General features: G+C 41.5%; 1 protein-coding gene across 10 annotated transcripts in view; it reads left to right on the top strand.

Annotated features, from left to right (window-relative positions):
- FKBP5 (FKBP prolyl isomerase 5) overlaps positions 1–13,832 on the top strand; it is a 112,016-nt gene that overhangs the window by 83,257 nt on the left and 14,927 nt on the right. For all 10 annotated transcript variants that reach the window (XM_034660605.1, XM_034660609.1, XM_034660611.1 and 7 more), the window contains 2 exons: positions 6,969–7,125; positions 13,316–13,406. In XM_034660605.1, the coding sequence (XP_034516496.1) occupies positions 6,969–7,125; positions 13,316–13,406 (248 nt within the window). The remainder of the gene's footprint in view (positions 1–6,968; positions 7,126–13,315; positions 13,407–13,832) is intronic.

Genomic DNA, 13,832 nt, shown 5'->3' with positions numbered 1-13,832 from the left:
AGGCAAAACTATAATGTTAAAAGTAATAATAGGTTAACAATCCAGAACTAGGTCATTTTAACAAAATGCGATGTGGTGGGAAATGGAGCCAAAATTGTCGAAAATGATTTTCTTGGGGCACCTGGGTGGCTCACTCAGTTCAGTGTCCAACTCTTGATTTTGGCTCAGGTCGTGATCTCAGGGTGGTGTGCTTGAGCCCTGCATCGGGCCCATGCTGGGCGTGGAGCCTGCTTGAGATTCCCTCTCCCCCTCTCCCTCTGCCTCTCCATCACCATCCCCTCTCACTCACACACACGCTCTCTCTTTTTCTCTCAATAAATATCAAAAACCAAATGGTACCAAAAATTGGAAATAGAGGAATGATTTCATGTATGCCCATGTTGAGATCTGACAGAGCTAAGAGGTTTTTTTGGTTTTGTTTTTCACATGCTTTTGAAGTATTTGTGAATGTCCTGGTAAATTTTGTCCAGTAAGAGAGAGCAAATTCTCGAAACCACTTTATTATATGTTTTCACAAAATAATATAGTGTGGCACTTGGTCTAAAATGGACAGTGTTTATTCTTTCAAATATCTTGAATTTATGTAGTTCCTTCTAAAAAAGGCAGCTTCAAGTCTTCAGGTAGAGTAAAATCTTAGTAGAAAATAGGCCTTTTTGTTATTTAAAAAATCCAGCCAGTGGATCATTTATTTTAAAATAGTATTAAAGGGGGTGCCTGGGTAGCACAGTCGTTAAGCGTCTGCCTTCGGCTCAGGGCATGATCCTGGCGTTCTGGGATCGAGCCCCACATCGGGCTCCTCTGCTGGGAGCCTGCTTCTTCCTCTCGCCCTCCCCCTGCTTGTGTTCCCTCTCTCGCTGGCTGTCTCTGTCTGTCAGATTAATAAATAAAATCTTTTAAAAACATAAATAAATAAAATAAAATAAATAGTATTAAAAAACAGAAGCTCCATATCAGTAAAAATTTAAATAGCTCTTGGAATTTATTGAAAATAGTAGTACTGACTAATATGCAAAAAGGAAAATTCCCATAAGTGAGGGAAAATTACTACCATTTTCCTTAATGCCCTGTTTTCAAGTTAATTGTTAAATATTTACTTTCTGGCCTTGAACTGTGTGTTAGGCACTGTGAGGTACAAAAGAAGTGTAAAACATGGCCTTTGCCTCCCTACTTTGAGTTTTATTCATACTGCAGTAGTGCTCTCTGTGGAGCCAGTAAGCGGCTTCTTGAGCCGAAGTTCTAAAACATGTTTAATCTGGTATAATTTACCACTCATTGCAGGAAAATAATCATAACTAACTTCAATTGAGTTCATCTCTGTGTATCCACACGTAGCACAGTGTCCTCACACAGTAGATGCCCTGATATAAGAATGAACGAATGCCGGGTGCTGGGCTAAAAGCTTTCATACGGGGGGCACCTGGGTGGCTCAGTCAGTTAAGCATCTGCCTTCAGCTCAGGTCATGATCCTGGGGTCCTGGGATCAAGTCCCCCATCAGGCTCCCTGCTCCGTGGGCACCCTGCTTCTCCCTCTCCTTCTGCCTGCCACTCCCCCTGTTTGTGGTCACGTACTCTCTCTCTGTGTCAAATAAATAAGTAAAATCTTTAAAAAAAAAAAAAAAGCTTTCATTCGGGCCCTGATTTAATTCTCTCCACAATTACTAGTTAGCTGATCTTGTTTTCCCTATTTTGTGGATGAAGAAACCGAGCTTGAGATAATTTAGATGACCTTGCCCAAAGCCACAACTGTTAAGTGGCAGAATGGGACTGGAGTCCAGGTCTGACTAAAGTGCTTTCCCGGTGTGAAGAGAGGAGTGATGCGGATTCGTGTTGGTGGAGAATTTATGGCTGTGCATACGCTTCCTATTTAGACTAAGATCTATCATCTGTCATCCGTTTGCATGAATTCTTCTAGTCAGGTTGCCAGGGTGCATGCCTGCCCTCAGTTAGCGTCTACCCCTCAGTTCTGTCAGCAGTCATTGGTCATCTCTCACGGTATAAAGTGGTACAGAGTAGGAAGGAGACAGTTGGGGGAAATTTGACCACCATGCTTGATGGGGAACAGTTTCTCTTCTAATCAGTGATTAATATGGCTCTCCTGATTTTAGAAATCCATCTCTGTTTCCTTGTTTGTCTTTTCAGGGCGTCATTAAGAATCCACTGTCTCTTGGATGTTCTGCTCTATTAGGCAGGCAGAGAGAAACTCATTTGGCATGAATTAGGCAGCAGAAAAAACCCTTGCCATGTGGAAGTAACCTGTCAGAACCTGGTTTTCTCTGGCCAGATGACTGGTCTTGTCTAGTAGTAATGCCATTGCAACATTCCCATTCAGATCCCCATGACCCAGTAATTGTTTTGGGAATGAGTGCAAAGCTATCAGACACCAGCTACTATAATTAGAAAAGGGAAAAACAGACACTTACCAGAGCTAACGTCTTTAGGCTGGAGCATTTACGGCACTTTTTTTTTTTTTTTTTTTTTAAGGTTATGGAGCCTCCTTCTCAGTTTTGCTTCCTAAAATACAAATTCTAGTTTTTGGGTTCTTGCATTCCAGTTTTTGTTACTGCAGTACACTCTCTTTCCTTTCCCCCCCTATTTTAATCGGAGTACAAATTGCTGTCAGCACATCGAGTTCATGTGCCAGCCACGGATTCAGAACAGGGTGTTCTGTGCTCTTCAAAACAAAATTGCTCTAGGGCAGTAAGAGAACAATAAGTCAGAGCTCCAGTTTAAGTGATGTTTTGCAGCAGACCCGACTTACTTGATGTGGTTACACTCGGATTGCGCAGCAAAGCTCGGGTAATTTCATTTGGTTTGACTTCATGGGGTTTGGAGGACCTCCCCCCTCCAAGTTACATAGACTTTAAGTCAAGAGAAAATGTTGTTCCTTTTTGTGTATTTTTTTTTTCTCTACCAAAAAAGCCCTAAGTAGAAGCATCCTGTATGTACTTTTATTCTCTTTGGGCACGTCATAGATCATTTACTTCCCGTAAATCATGCTGGTTGGAATTAGCAACAGACCTCCTGAGCCCTAGAGGCCGAGCTCCCAGTGAGTCATGATGGTTATTATTAAATATTTATTAAGTGAGTATTTGCACTAAAAGATGCAAGGTCAAAAGGAACCACAGGTCTTCCTTAGCCAGAGTTGTCATGGTTTTCTTTGGTATCAATTGTTGAGACAATTAAAAAAAAACAAAAACAAAAACCGAGCACGGGCCCTGTAGGAGCCAGGCATGTTCGCGTCTGTCACCATGAAGGGGGCCCTGCTGTGGCGGTCCTTGGCGTTTCTGTGGCTCCAGGGTGGTATGCGAGTTCTTGTCAGCAGTCTTGTAGAACTTGTCGCACCAGTGTTCTGAGTTTAGAAACCAGTTAACAGAGAGCTAGCCCTTGCTACTTGCAGATGTAAAGAATCAATGGGCTGTATACTCCCTGAGGCCGTGTCACCTTCTCCTACTCTGACATTCCAGATGAAAAGGCTATGGTTTGATACGTACATATGAACTGGTGTGTATGTGTGTGTGCATGTATCAGTTTAAGATTTGATGGTACTGTAGGTAGTGTTCAGGTCCAACTTAGAAGAGTTAGGTTTACAAAAAAAAAAAAAATTAGCCCATACATAAAGTAGTAAGTATGAGAGTTATTGCAGATTTTTAAAAAAATTTTATATTGTTAGTCACCATACAGTACATCATTAGTTTTTGATGTAGTGTTCCATGATTCATTGTTTGCATATAACACCCAGTGCTCTATGCAATACGTGCCCTCCTTAACACCCATCACTGGCCTATCCCAGTCCCACACCCCCCTCCCCTCTGAAGCCCTCAATTTGTTTCCCAGATTCCATAGTCTCTCATGGTTCATTCCCCCTTCTGGTTACCCCCCCCCTTAGTTATTGCAGATTTTTACATTCCTACCAGGTAGCCATAAACATTGGTTCTGTCCTTTATTGTGTCTCTTATGCCAGCTGCTTTCATTATAGTTTGTTTGCCTTCCTTATAATTTGAACCCTTTTTTGGCTTGCTTGCTTCACTTATCTTTCCCAACACGTTAATTAGTAGCCAGTCTTTTCTTCCCCCCTAATATGATGGGTTGTCCCGTGTAAAGAGAACTTCTGGAATTATTTATGTAATTTTAACATCAAGTACATGCATCAAGCTGAAAACTAGCCTAGGAAAATGACACACAGGCAGGAATCCTTTGCAGAGACTCTGGATTTCCTGTTTTGAAAACACATTCAAACTTGATCAACCAAAAACCACAATGAATGTACTGATAGTTTCCTCCCCCACTAAATGTACTCTCCTTTAGGGAGGAAGATACTTCTAACAATAAATCTCAGAAAAATCTGTCAGCTGAGTTGTGAAGTACCAGAATAATAAGTTTCAGTACTTGAGAATATTCCTCAACTCATGAGCTGAAATTCACTTCACTCAGCAATTTTTTTTCCTGAAAAATATCATCACATTAGTCTACATCAAATTTCTCAGGCAGATTTTAAAATATGTAAGAGCATAAACTTTTCAGAACTCTCAATTCCTTTAGCAACATCAGCTTTTATTTATTTTAGTAAAAATATCTTAAGCCTTAGACACCCTGCAGAACCTCTCTAGATGTATCTGAAAATAATAAAGCTGAATTTATTTTGAAAATATTTTCCAATTCGAAAGAATTTTCAATGTGCTATCAGTTGACTGAATTTTATTTTATCTAGAGCATTCCAGAAGTGACTGTACTAGAGAGGATCATCTGCATTTATGACTGTGGGACATAGAGCAAAATTCCACCCTGAGAGCCAGTGTATTTCTTGCCCTTGTTTAGAGAATCACGCCTCTCTCTAATTTGGCCCGAGTTTCGTGGACTTCATCCTACGTCTTCGATGGAAGCACGTCAGGATGGTCTTAATCCTAGTAAATCAGAAAAGGATAGAGAGCTTTATTTTTTTTTTAAGATTTTATTTGTTTATTTGACAGAGAGAAAGATCACAAGTAGGCATAGTGGCAGGGAGAGGGAGAAGCAGACTCCCTGCTGAGCAGAGAGCCCCATGCAGGGCTCAAACCCAGGACCCTGGGATTATGACCTGAGCTGAAGGCAGATGCTTCACCGACTGAGCCACCCAGGCGCCCCAGGATAAAGAGCTTTAAAGCATAAATGCCCATGTGACGTTGTGGCTCTTGATGTCTATACCACTGCTGTGTACCTTTCAGGGTTTATCTAATTTTTCAGGCCTGGGCTTAAAGGTACCTGATCAAATAATTAACTGCAGGAATTGGCTTTGAAGCTGGCTTCTGGCCTGTAAGAACTGTATCACTGGGTCACAGAGTCATAGAGTTGTAGAGCCTCGGAGGACCTTTGAGATGTAGTTCAAAAGTAGAATTTGTGTTGGGAAACTAGTGAGTGTCTCGTGAAACAAGTATAACAGGAGGAGTAATTGTTAGTCTCTCTAAAGCATGTTAAAGTTAGAGAAACTGGTGTTAGAAAAGAAGCATTTTAGGAAATTGTTACATTTGAATCTAGGCCATTACATTACAGAAGTTAGAATAAAGAATTTTCTTAGGAAAGACCGATTATTACATTGCTTGGTGACTGCTGTGCCATTTCGTGAGCCATCCGTTTTTCTTACTGAGTCAAAGACCCAAATGGAAGAGAATTAATATCTTTCATATGAAAAGTAGTTGGAGGGGCGCCTGGGTGGCACAACGGTTAAGCGTTTGCCTTCGGCTCAGGGCGTGATCCCGGCGTTGTGGGATCGAGCCCCACATCAGGCTCCTCCGCTATGAGCCTGCTTCTTCCTCTCCCACTCCCCCTGCTTGTGTTCCCTCTCTNTGTGCCATTTCGTGAGCCCTCCGTTTTTCTTACTGAGTCAAAGACCCAAATGGAAGAGAATTAATATCTTTCATATGAAAAGTAGTTGGAAAGATTCAGAGAGTTGCTTATCTTAGAAAAAAAGTAATGGATCAAGAAAAATATACATATCTGTGTGCATTTTTCCTATTTTGTCTTGAAGAAACAAAAGCTCCTTCTCTAATATGAAATTACCCTAGGAATTAACTGAGTGAGTTTAAGTGGAATAGGAAATTAGGCCCCAAGAAATTGACCTCTTAACATTTCAGAAGAGATGGTTAAATAATTTGATTTGTGAAGTTATAGTAGACTAATGATTCCTTCACATTTTACAGTTATCACTCCACTAAGGGGTATAGCTATCATATAGTTATTGATGATGCTGACTTTGGGTTTTCTGTTTTTACTCAAATATATTTGTGGATGAGATTAACACTCTTAAGAAAAAAGAGCTTCTTTTTTCAGTTAACCTTTGTTTATCTTGGGGAAATAGTCATTTAGTTGTTTTTTTTCCAAGCATCTGAAGTCAAAGTGTAGTTATAAATGTTTAAGTCATTATAAATTTGATATTAAATTCATGGGCACCTTGATAATTATCTATTAAATATTCTAGCATTTCTTGATCCTGTGTTACAGGTGAGGAAATTCTGTCATATAGTAGGTATAAATTAAACCTGTGTTTCTGCTTTGTTTTATTATCCACTAAGCTATCTTTTTTTTTTTTTTAAGATTTATCTATTTATTTTAGAGAGAGTGTGAGTGGGAGGCACAGAGAGAGGGCGAGAGGGAATCCTCAAGCAGACTCTCCACTGAGCAGGGAGCCTGACATGGGGCTCTGTCCCAGGACCCTGAGATCACGAGTTGAGCCAAAATCAAGAGTTGGCCACTTAACCAACTGAGCCACCCAATTGCCCCTCAAGCTATCATATTGATAGAGTTGTTGGTAATCACAAGTTTAAACTTAGAAATAGGATTGCTCTTAAATTTTCAGACTGGGTAGATGAAGTGTCAATAGGACATACCCCTTGTGTGTCTAGATGAAATGAGAAAGGGGAAATAATCATTTATCATTTCCCTAAATTAGCCAGTCCTACAGAGCAGCTTTGATTGACCTGTCTCCTTTCCCTCAGTCCACCTGGAAGGCCGCTATGGTGGAAGGATGTTTGATTGCAGAGATGTGGTATTCATTGTTGGGGAAGGAGAAGACCATGACATTCCAATTGGAATTGACAAAGCCCTGGAGAAAATGCAACGGGAAGAACAGTGTATTTTATATCTTGGACCACGGTAAGCAGCATACCAGTTCAGTACACAGTGAAGTTATCTAAAGGACAGGTGTGTGTGTGTGTGTGTGTGTGTGTGTGTGTGTGTGTGTGTGTGTGAGATATAAGAAGGTGGTCTACTTTCATTATTTTGCATGTAGCTCTTCAGTTTTCCCTACACAATTTACTGAAGAGACCGTCTTTTCCCCATTATATAGTCCTGCCTCCTCTGGCACAGATTAATTGACCAAGTAAGTGTGGATTTATTTCTGGGCTTTCTATCTTGTTGCATTGATCTATGTGTCTATTTTGTGCCAGTATCACAGTGTTTGGATTACTGCAGTTTTGTAGTGTATCTTGAAGTCTGGGAGTGTGATACCTTCACCTTTGTTCTTCTTAAGATTGCTTTGGCTATGTAGGGTCTTGTGTGGTTCTTTATAAATTTTAGGATTATTTGTTCTAGTTCTGTGAAAAATTCTGTTGGTATCTTGATAGAGATTGCATTGAATCTGTAGATTGCCTTCGGTAGTATGGATATTTTAACAATATTAATACTTCCAATTCATAGCCATGGTATATCTTTCCATTTGTGTCCTCTTCAATTTCTTTCATTAGTGTTTTATATTTGTGACAACATGGACGGAGCTAGAGGGCATTATGCTAAGTGAGAGAAGTCAGACAAAAATACCATATGGGGGCGCTTGGGTAGCACTGTCGTTAAGCGTCTGCCTTTGGCTCAGGGCGTGATCCCGGCGTTCAGGGATCTAGTCCCACATCAGGCTTCTCTGCTGGGAGCCTGCTTCTTCCTCTCCCACTCCCCCTGCTGTGTTCCCTCTCTCGCTGGCTGTCTCTCTGTCACATAAATAAATAAAATATTTAAAAAAAAAGAAAAATACCATATGATTTCATTTATATGTGGAATCTAAAAAAAAACAAATGAACAAACAAAACAGAAACAATCATATATACAGAGAACAAACGTGATTGCAGAGGGTTTGGGGGGGTTTAGGTGAAATAAGCAAAGGGGGAATTAAGAGGTACAAACTTACGGTTATAAAATAAGTCACAAGGATAAAAGGTATAGCATAGGAAATACAGTAAATAATATTGTGCTAATATTTTATACTAATGGATGGTAACTGTATTTGTCATGGTGAGCATAGTGTAATATAGAATTGTCAGATCACTGTGCTGTACCCCTGAAACTGATGTAACATTGTACTCAACTATACTCTAATTAAAAAAAAAAAAAAAGAACAGGTATACACTTGCTTTTTCAATCAATGTTTTGGTGTTTTCAATGAAATTAATGGTAACAGTGGAAACAATTAAACCAGGCTACAGTTAGTCATGGAGTGAACTAATGGGCCATGTAATATCATAAAGATCTGCGAGCCTGTTTACTTGATTGTTGGGTGTCAAGGATAGGACTAACAGGCGAGTTTTGCTGTTTATTTGTTTTGCCTGCCATATTGTCAAGACAGGATGCTACTGGCCCGTCTCACATGGTTCTCCTGCCCCCCTCTTTCCTTTTCTCTAAATTAGGTGGGAGGCAGTAAAACATGGGAGGGTGGGAAGTAGAAGCAGCATTTGGATGATTTGTTACCGCTTGAATTTATGCCACCTGTTCTTATACAGAGTCCCTGGGGGGAAAAAGTGTTCTTCCTGGATCTAAAGGCAGCGGAGATGACTCATTTTTGCCTAAATTCTTCCCATCATAAGGATATCCATTAGCACTTCCCAGCTTAGAACTATCAGACGCTAACAGTCTCTCTTGTGAAAACATGTTTGGCATTATTTTTGGACCTAAAATTATACCATGAATCTAACCCTTCTATCTTGAGAAATGGACCCTTGAGAGAAAGCAGGGTGTTTTGATTGTTTGCATGAAAGTGCATCTGCTTATCTAGAGGCTCCTCCCTCTCTGGCTCCTTGGATTTCAGTCCAGGATTCTGAGTTCTTGAGAATGCGGACAGCCTGCACTTACCGATAGGTGCAGCCAGACTTTGGTACACTTGATGGCCTTTGTGGAGCCTCGGGAGTAACTCAGTGGCATATTCACCTTTGCCCTCATACCTGAGCCCTAATTCTGTTTCCCAAGTGAGGGTTTGGCCAGGCCTGCCAACGCTCTACACCTGGACCCCTTTTAGAGCCTTCGTGGAGGCACCTTTTATTTCACACCTTCTTTTTCTCTGCCATCCTTTTCCCACTACTATATTCCTGTTTTAGTGTGTTCTATTTACATTTACCCTATCATTGTAGTTCACCTTCAGGTGAACTTATTTCTCTCCTTCTAGAAGGAACTGTTTTTTACTCAAGTAGAGCATAGAGAAAGCTGTCTCCTCCATATCCAGGTAGTATCTAATTATTCTTAATCTAGCTTTCTAAAATTGTAGTTCTAGACTCATATGAAGAGAGTGGTGTTTATGTCCACTGCATGCTTTCAGATTTCAGCTTCTCGAGGATGGATAATTCTGCATACATGCAAGCATAGATTGTATGAATCAGTTTATTACATTTTGAGCTAGCTAACAAGACAGCTTGGGGGGCAGCTGGCTCAAGTTTAATGGCAAAGAGATACAGAAATCATCCTTCCATTTATTCATGCAAATAGTTCCTTGCACATTTAAATCGTTTGTTGTGTCATTAATAGTTAACCCCCCCGCTATTACCTTATCTGCTGTGTCCACTTGTGCAAGTCACTTAACTCTCCTCAGCCTCAGTTTCCCCTTCAGTAAAATGGGGATAACAGGATCTGCATAAAGTTGTGGAGGTCTGAGTGAGGTAATGCACGCAAAGAACTTTGCAGAGTGCCTGACACATATAAACTCTGTATATTAGCTGTTATTGCTACTGTGGTGACTATTTTTCTATTCCATTTTACCTTTAGACCACAAGAAAAAGGAAATCCAGTTTTAACATCGGGTAGATTTTTCAAATCTTTTCAGTCATAAAAGTAATAGTTTTCAAAAATTTCTGGGTATGAAAGTTTTTTCGGGGGCGCCTGGGTAGCGCAGTCGTTAAGCGTCTGCCTTCGGCTCGGCGTGATCCCGGCGTTATGGGATCGAGTCCCACACTGGGCTCCTCCACTGGGAGCCTGCTTCTTCCTCTCCCACTCCCCTGCTGTGTTCCCTCTCTCGCTGGCTGTCTCTCTGTCACATAAATAAATAAAATCTTAAAGAAAAAGTTTTTTCATACGTTTCATGGAAATAATTCAGCACAGTTAGAAAAAGATACTGGTTAGTGTGTCGAGGAGTTCTGTGAAGTGCATATTCTGCACGTGAGGCTGTCCGCACAGGCCGACCATCCCCTCACCAGGCGCGTGTGAGTGCTCACAGTGGGCTTGCTTGTCTTGCTCAGATCCCCACACACCACAGAACAGTGCAAATGAGCGTCGCTGTAGGTGTGGCTGCGCAAATTCACGCTGTGTAGTTCCCTCGCGTCATCTGCATTTCATTCTCTAGAAGATCTTCCGAGCGCACCTCTGCGACTCTGATAGACTCCTTGGTAGGATGTTTTCATAATAAATTCATAAAACACTTCCACAGAACCAATTTTCTTTCTTCTCAACAGAACAGTATCTTTTATATTGTGTTTAATACTATTTAATACTTTCATATTGTGCTTACTTTAGGTAAGATATGGCTAGTTATAATTTTTTTCCTCCCTTTCCTTATGTTTCTATCCTGCACCAACCCCAGACAAAAACACAGGCGGCCAAGAGCCAGAATGTTTAATTATGAGGCAGTGCAGGTTAAAAAATAAACAGTTTTCTGGGGACACAGAGAGTCTGAATTTAAATCCTGGCTCTGCTGCTGCCTCTTTGTGTGACTCTCCGGAAGCAGTTCTCTCTGAGCCTCAGTTTCTTCATCTGTAAAAATGAAGCAGTTGGTAAGCATTTGTGGTACAATACTTCTTGTATGCACATAAAGCCTTAATGGTCATTAATAGTCACATTTTATATCTCTGCTGTCTGCAGGCACCTGTTAATTCAAGAATATTAATACCAGATTCCTTCTGTTCTGTCTTTCAGTCAGATGAATTTGTGTGCCCTGGGTCCTTCCTTGCCCAGGCCGATCTAGCACAAGTCTGACAACTTTCTGTATAACTTGGAAGTCAGGCTAGATGCTCGCAAAGCAGCTTGGTGTGGGCTTACGCCTCCCCAGGATGGTGTGCTCCACATAAATCTTCACAGAGTCTCTTCACCCCCCCCACGTCCCCCAGCCCTAGCCTTGGGACTTTGATTCACAAGTTCCTCTAAGGCAGCTTCTCTTATCCTCAGCAGTGTCGACATTTGGGGCCAGATATTTCTTGATTGTGGGGGCTGTTCTATGCGTTGTAGGGTGCCCTGCCCACTAAATGCTGATAGCACGCCAGTAGTTGTGGCAAGCCCCAAATCTCTAGACATTACCAGATGTCCCTGTTGGGGGCTGGATTAAAATCACCCCCGTCGAGAGTCACTGGCCTAAGGCAAGTGTCAGGCCGTCTATTGGATTTGTACCTGTTTAGCACAAGGCTCCAAATACCACATGCTGTCAGTAAACATCAGCAAGGACTCACCTACCTATCTAGTTCCCAACAGTTAAGGAATGTTCCGTTATTTACCAGACGGTAGAAACCAAATAGGAGATATATAGGTCTAAGAGCTCAAAGTAGAAAACTAGTCATGACTGCCTAAAATCGGCCACTGGTAATTATGTCCTCTTTGATTTCTTTGCTGAAGATACCCTTTGCCCTGCTATTAAAACTACCACACCCCTTTCCTACCAACTGTCTTTGTATTTCTGTGCCTCTCTCTGGCTCGAGCTTTCCTTTTCTTGTGTAATAGTGGAGGTAAGCATTTTCTTCCTGAAAAATTCAGGCAAGGGGTAAAGAAAGTGATGTAAGCAGCAGGATAGGAGTGTTCCCTCTTCTAGTCGTTTTGCCCTGGAGAAAATGGGAGGTATTAGCATCTACCTGGTTTTGACATCCTTCAACCCATAGCCTGAAAGTTTGGGTTTACTAAGTTATTTTGCAGTACCATTCCATATATTCAAGAGTAGTTTGGCCTTGAAACAGATGGGAACAGAATATAGTCCAGTGAACACTTTCATAAGATGCTGGGCATTGTACTGAACGCTGGGAAACCATTGGACCAGACAGACAAACCACCTCCAGAACTTCCATTCTAGGGAGCCATGTGCTTCTTGAATGCTCTGGTTTTGTTTAAAGACCTGCAGTGATCTGAAAGAAAATAAAAACAGAAAAACAATGTATATACCCTCAGTCGTTTTCTTCAGGAAGTTTTGGCTAACAGGTCTACACCTGTTTACAGTGTGGTAGCCACAGAGCTCAAAGCATTTCTTTCCATGAGGTGTTAGAGCTTGCTAGGGCTGTTCTATTTGACTGTGTATTTGTTCTATCATTTGTGTGTTCCGGTGTGCTGCTTAAATGTCTTGCTTTCTGGGGCGCCTGGGTGGCACAGCGGTTAAGCGTCTGCCTTCGGCTCAGGGCGTGATCCCGGCGTTGTGGGATCGAGCCCCACATCAGGCTCCTCTGCTGTGAGCCTGCTTCTTCCTCTCCCACTCCCCCTGCTTGTGTTCCCTCTCTCTCTGGCTGTCTCTATCTCTGTCGAATAAATAAATAAAATCTTTAAAAAAAAAAAATGTCTTGCTTTCAAATGCCAGGAGGATGAATTTCCTTCCTGCTGTGTGAGCCTTCCCCCCCCCCCAATTTATCTGACTGGAAGTGGTACTACTGGAAGGAGACCACACTTTAAAGTTAAAAGCGTATTAAAACATAGCCGCCAATGAACAGCGCTGTAGCAATCACAGTGCCTGTTGTCTCTGTCCTGCTGATAAAGCTTCAGCGAAAAGTCCTGATAACCAAACAATGGCTATTTTATAAAAAGAACTAGATACTACATCAAGCAGAGAAAAAGGCAGTGACATATAAAATCACATCAAGCAAACTTTCTCAAGGAGTTACAGGTGTTAACGTTACATGTGATGGTGAAGGAGAAAAGAAAACTAAATCTAGCCGGGTTTCTTCAGACGCCTCAGCAGTGCTCCGTGGCACTGTATCTTCTGATCCACAGCCGGTTTGTCTTCAGGGTCCCCGATGTGTGGAGTGTGCAGATGAGAGCTCTGTGCTAACGTGCTGCCTCAAATATCAAAGGAAGTGCCTGGAAATAAATCAGTTCTTTTAAAGTTTTGTTTTCTTACTCTCCATTTCAGATATGGTTTTGGAGAGGCAGGGAAGCCTAAATTTGGCATTGAACCTAATGCTGAGCTTATATATGAAGTGACACTCAAGAGCTTCGAAAAGGTGAGAAAATAACAACTTCTCTGAAATCATGGTAGATTTCTTCTCTGTCCACTTCCTATAAATGACATCTTATATTATTGTCAGGTGGTGTGGATAGATGGCATTTATTCGTATGTTGTGCTTTTCATGGCGAGGCGGTCTCGTCTTTGACACTGCTCCGAGAGCAGGGGAGAACTGATACCGCACAGCTGATATACAGCTAAGGAGCTCAGTGTTCTTATTTTGTTCCTACGTGTCAGCCTTTTTTTTTTTTTTTAAACTTTTTTGGGTAGACTCCAAGACTTGTTCCCTTATTTGTTCCTAGACTTGTTCTTTCTGTACTTTTTTTCCTGGGTTGAAGACAAAAAGGTTCACATTCTGCCAAGCAGCTCCTTGGGGGAGTGGGGCGCAGTTTTCCGATGCCGAATGGATCGTTACCCTTCTCGA

This window comes from Ailuropoda melanoleuca, chromosome 5, assembly GCF_002007445.2.
Source record: "Ailuropoda melanoleuca isolate Jingjing chromosome 5, ASM200744v2, whole genome shotgun sequence".
In the NCBI taxonomy this organism is placed as follows: Eukaryota; Metazoa; Chordata; class Mammalia; order Carnivora; family Ursidae; genus Ailuropoda; species Ailuropoda melanoleuca.
The sequence above is the reverse complement of the archived record's forward strand: the minus strand, read 5'-3'. Positions and strand labels throughout refer to the sequence as shown.